Source organism: Myotis davidii, unplaced genomic scaffold (genome assembly GCF_000327345.1).
Source record: "Myotis davidii unplaced genomic scaffold, ASM32734v1 scaffold970, whole genome shotgun sequence".
NCBI lineage: Eukaryota > Metazoa > Chordata > Mammalia > Chiroptera > Vespertilionidae > Myotis > Myotis davidii.
This window is the reverse complement of record NW_006282204.1, coordinates 871,895-877,604: the sequence shown is the minus strand read 5'-3', so window position 1 is coordinate 877,604 and position 5,710 is coordinate 871,895. Positions and strand designations below refer to the sequence as shown.

The following is a 5,710-nucleotide window of genomic DNA, read 5'->3' as shown; positions in this document are numbered from 1 at the left end:
CAGTCTACAAAAACTAAGTATCACATGATCTCACTCATATGTGGAATCTAATGAACCAAATAAACTGATGAACAAAAATAAACCCAGAGACATAGAAGCATGTGCAGACTGTTGAACCTCAGAGGGATGGTAGGGGAGGATGGATGGGAAGACAGCAACCAGTGAACTTGTATGCATATATGCATGACCCATGGACACAGACAGTAGGGGGTGAGGGCATATGCTGGGAAATGGGGCAGGTTGGGAGAGATCATTGGAGGAAAACAGAAACATATATAATATTTTCAATAATAAAGAATTTAAAATCCTATATAATAAAAGGCTAATATGCAAATTTCCCCCACGGGAGTTTAACCGACTCAGAGTTTGACCACTCGCTATGACATGTGCTGACCACCGGGGGGTGGCGTGGAATGAAGGAAGGTCCTGGCTGGCAGCTGGAAGGCCCTGATCAGCCCTGATCACTGGCCAGGCCTAGGGACCCCACCCATGCATGAATTCATGCACCAGGCCTCTAGTATAAAAAAAAAATATATTACATGCTAGTATGTTCTTTGACCATAGAGGAACTAAATTAGCAATCAATAACAACAATATACCTAGGAAACTCCCAAATATTTGGAAGTTAATATACAAACTTTTAAATAATCCATATGTCAAAAAAGAAATAATACAGGAAATTAGAAAATACTTTGAACATTTAAATGATAATAAAAATATAAGAAATCAATTTTTTTCAGGGTACAGCTAGAGCACTGCTTATAGGGAAATGTTTAGCATTCAATGTTTATATTAGAAACGAAGAAAGACATAAACGCTATGGCTTTAGGTTTCACCTAAAGAAACTAGAACAAAGGGGAGTAAACCAAAAGTAGATAGAAGGAAATGATAAAGAACCCCCAAAAAAATTCAATAAAAGAGAAAATAGTCAATAATAGAGCAAATTAATAGACAAAATTTAGTTCTTTGAAGTGATCAACAAAATGAATACAGTTTATTGTAGGTAAATTATACCTTAATAAATTTTATTTAAGACAATATATTTCTGGAGACATAGTGTTTTCTTTTCTCTAGTAACTGAGTTAGTTATATGTAAAAACACGCTATTCAGGTCTAATGCTCCATTTTTTTAAGAGTTATTCTTAAGGTCCATGCTTAATTACTCACCTTCTGGTATATCTTATAGATACCGAAGTAAATGTATCGATTGAGAAATGCTCTTAGTTTCCACAAAGCTGTGTCACAAAAAAAAATCAAGAGAAGGCAAATAAAGCCTATGGTACTCATCATAACCATATATAGTCCAATCCTTTTCTTTTCCAAAGAATAAACAGTCTTTGCAGCATCTGAGAATGGCAAAGGGAGAGAGAGCTTACTGCAGGACATTGACACAATAAATACAGTCTAAGAAAAACAGCAAATAGTAAGAAATATAGGATAAAATGAAATGTTAGGCTAAGTTGACAAGCATTTAGAGTGTGAGAAGTGATTGTTCTGCTACACAAATACCATTTGAATAATAAATTTTGAAAGCTTATTTTCAAGTTAATCAAATAAGCCTATTACTATTGACATGTTAATTGATATGTTTCATAATTATTTCATGCCATAAAAATATTCCTTAAATCCTTTCAGAAGTGTAAAATCTTACATTGATAATTAGAGGAAAATATTAAAATGTAAATACTACTGAAAAAGATAACATACTATGCTTTATTATTTTATTTATTTATTTATTTTTACTATGCTTTAAAATGGTAAAAAAAAAAATAACCATCTGACACTTGTGAACTTTTTCTTTTCTTTTCTTTTTTAAAAGAATAGCTTATTGAGTTTTAGAGTGAGAGGAAGAAAGAGGGAGAGAGAAGGAGAAACATTGATATGAAAGCAGAACATCAATCATCTGCCTCCTGCACACAGGCCCCTATTAGAGACAGACTACGTGGTCCAGGAATTAAATTGGCAACCTTTCTGGGCACAGATGGTGCCCGGCCAACTGAGCCACACCAGCCAGGGCCTGAACTTGAGAAGAAAGTTGAGTAAAAAGAACAGAATGAGTGTTATGATAGAATTGCAAATGCCCCTTATTTTAAAAAAATTAGAATGGCTTTAAATTTACCAACAACAAAAAAATGAAAATAGTACAGAGAAATAAATCCATATACCCTGCATCCAGTTTCTCTTATTATTAGCAGCATACATCAGTGTGGTACATGTTACAAATATTAATACATCATTGTTAACTAAAGTTCCTAATTTATTTGGATTTTCTAATATTTAAAATAATGTAATGTTCTTGCCCTGGGCAGGAGCTCAGTTGGTTAGAGTGCTGTCCTGAGGCTGTGGGCTCCATCGCCAGTCAGGGCACACTCAATGATGCATAAGTAAGTGGAGCAGCAAATCTCTCTCTCTCTCTCCTCTCTCTCTCAAAATTAAATAAATAATGTAGTGTTCCTTTGTTGTTGTTCCATAATCAAATCCAGAATACTACATTTAGTAGTCTTGATTCCTTAGGTATGTCTTGGCTGTGACAGTTTCTCTGATTTTCCTTCTTTTTGATGACACTGACAGTTTGGAGTGGTATTGGTCAGGCATTTTATAGGATGCCCTTCAATTGGGATCGATTTTTTTTTTCATAATTAGACAAGTCTAATTATAAAAATAATTAGGGATTTGGGGAGGAATATCACAGAAGTGCCATTTTATATCATCAAAAAAATCCATACTATCAGTATGATTTATCACTGTTGATGTTGACCTTGATCACCTGATTGAGGTAGTTTGTCAGCTCTCTGCTGTCAAGCTACTCCTTTCACTCCCTTTCCATACTTTATGTGCTCCTTCACTTTTCCATCCTCCAGAAGTAACCACTATGAATAATTGCGTTCTGAAATCCTATCTTAAATACAAGTAGACAATTATACATTTATATATATTCAGCAAATAATACTTTAATTTTAAAATTTGAACTTCATAAAAATAGTATAATACTTAATGTGGTCTTCTGGAAACTATTGTTACTCCATGTTATTTTTTTCTGATCTCTCTATTTTTTTAAAATATATTTTATTGATATTTTACAGAGAGGAAGGGAGAGGGATAGAGAGCTAGAAACATTGATGAGAGAGAAACATCAATCAGCTGCTTCCTGCACACCCCCCCCTGCATGCCCTTGACCAGAATCAAACCTGGGACCCTTCAGTCCGCAGACCGATGCTCTATCCACTGAGCCTAACTGGCCAGGGCAGATCTCTCTATTTTTAATCTTTAATATTTATTTTTCCATTAAACTTGACATTCAATATTATTTTGTATTAGTTTCAGGTTTATAGTATGGTGATTAGTGTCCACCTGACACCATAAAGTTATTGTATATTATTAACTATATTTCTTATGCTGTATTTTACATCTTCATGACTATTCTGTAACAACCAATTTGCACTGCTTAATCCTTTCACCATTGCCACCCAGGTCCCCAATTTCCTCCGTGCTGGCAACCATCATTCTATGCTCTGTGTCTATGAACCTGTTTAAATTTTTGTTTGTTTCTTTGTTTTGTTCTTTAGATCCATATAAGTAAAATCATATGGTATTTGTCTTTTTCTGTCTAACTTTTTCACTTAGCATAATATCCTCATGTCCATCCATGTCACAAGTGGTAAGATTTCGTTCCTTTCTATGGCTGAGTGGTATTTCATTGTGTATATGTACCACCACATTTTTATCCGCTTGTCTATTGATGGGCACTTGAGTTGCTTCCATATCTTAGCTCTTGTAAATAATGCTGCAATGAACTTAGGGGTGCACATATTCTTTTGAATGAATGTTTTGTATATGTATCCAGAGTGGAATTGCTCGGTCATAAAGCAGGTCCACTTTTAATTTATTAGGGATCCTCCATACTATTTTTCTACAGTGGCCAGACCCGTCTGTATTCACTAACAGTGCATGAGTTTCCTCTTCCTCCATGTCCTTCAGGCAATTGTTGGTTTGGTTTGTTTTTGGTGTTGAGTATTAGGAGTTTTTTTAGTCTTGGCAAATATCTTCTCCCCTTCAGTGGGCTGGCTTCATTTTGTTGATGATTTTCTTTGTTGTGTAAAGTCCTTTTACTGTCATGTAGTCCCACTTGTTTCTTTTTTTCTTTACCTCTTGCATGAAGAGATATGTCAGAAAAAATACTGCTAAGAAAAATGCCTGAGATATTACTGCCTGTGTTTTCTCCTGGGACTTTTATGGTTTTGAGTCTTACATTTTAAGTCTTTCATTCATTTTGCATTTATTGTGTGTGGAGTAAGAAGGTGATCTAGTTTCATTTTTTGACCATATCTGTTCAATTTTCCCAACACCATTTATTGAATAAGCAGTCTTCACTTCATTGTATGTTCTTGCTTCCTTTGTGAATTATTAATCGACCATGGACTTGTTTTGGGGCTCTCTATTTTGTTCCATTGATTTATGTGTCTATTACATGCCAGGAACATGCTGCTTTCATTACCTTATCCTTATAGTTTAGTTTTATATCAGGTGGCATGATAACTCCAACTCTGTTCTTCTTTTTCAAGATTGCTGTGGCTATTCAGGGACTTTTGTGGTTCCATACAAATTTTTTGATTATTTGTTCTAGTTCTGTGAAATACACCATTGGTATTTTGATAGGAATAGCATTGAATCTATAGATTTCTTTGGGCAGTAATTATGTTAATTCTTCCATACAAGAGCATGGTACATGCTTCCATTTATTTGAAACTGCTTCCATTTCTTTCTTCAGTGTCTTATAATTTCCTGAATACAGGTTTGTTTGTTTATTTGTTTATCTCCTTGGTTTAGTTTATTCCTACGTATTTTGTATTTTTGATGCAATTGTAAATGAAAATATATTTTGATTTTCCTTTCTGCCAGTTCATTTTGGTGTGTAAAAATGCAACCAATTTCTGAATATTTATTTTGTATCCTGGTATTTACTAAATGAATTTATCAGTTTAATAGTTTTTGGTGGAATCTTTAGGGTTCTCTATGTACAATATAATGCCATATGCAAATAATGATAGTTTTACATCTTCCTTTCCTATTTTATCTGCGTGCTATGGCTAGGACTTCCATTACTATGATGAATAAGAGTGGAGAAAGTAGATGACCTTGTCTTGTTCCTGATCTTGAGGAAAACACTTTTACTTTGGCCCCGTTGAGTATGATGTTAGCTATGAGTTTGTCATCTATGGCCTTTATCATATTGAAGTATGTTCTCTCTATTCCACTTTACTGAGAGTTTTTATCATAAGTGGGTGGTAGAATAGGTCCAATTCTTTTTTATATCTATTGATATGATCATGTGATTTTTGTCTTTCAATTTGTTTATGTAATGTATCATGTTTACTGATTTGCAGATATTGTACCATCTTTTTTTAAATCTTTATTGTTCAGATTATTACAGTTGTTCGTCTTTCCCCCCCCCATAGCTCCCCTCCACCCAGTTCCCACCCCACCCTCTGCCCTTACCTCCCCACCCACTGTCCTCATCCATAGGTGCACGATTTTTGTCCAGTCTCTTCCTGCATCTCCCACACCCCTTCCCCCCACAAGAATAGTCAGTCCATTCCTTTTCTATGTCCCTGATTCTATTATGATCACCAGATTATTTATTCACTTGATTCTTAGATTCACTTGTTGATAGATGCATGTTTGTTGTTCATAATTTGTATCTGATTGGTAC

General features: G+C 34.7%; 1 protein-coding gene across 1 annotated transcript in view; it reads right to left on the bottom strand.

Moving 5' to 3' along the window:
• The window catches only part of ABCA3 (ATP binding cassette subfamily A member 3), a 282,235-nt gene that overhangs the window by 64,270 nt on the left and 212,255 nt on the right, over positions 1-5,710 (bottom strand). Inside the window, exons 26-27 of the mRNA XM_015571175.1 lie at positions 1,891-1,910; positions 1,168-1,334 (exon numbers count right to left, since the gene is read on the bottom strand). Of these exons, the coding sequence (XP_015426661.1) occupies positions 1,168-1,334; positions 1,891-1,910 (187 nt within the window). The remainder of the gene's footprint in view (positions 1-1,167; positions 1,335-1,890; positions 1,911-5,710) is intronic.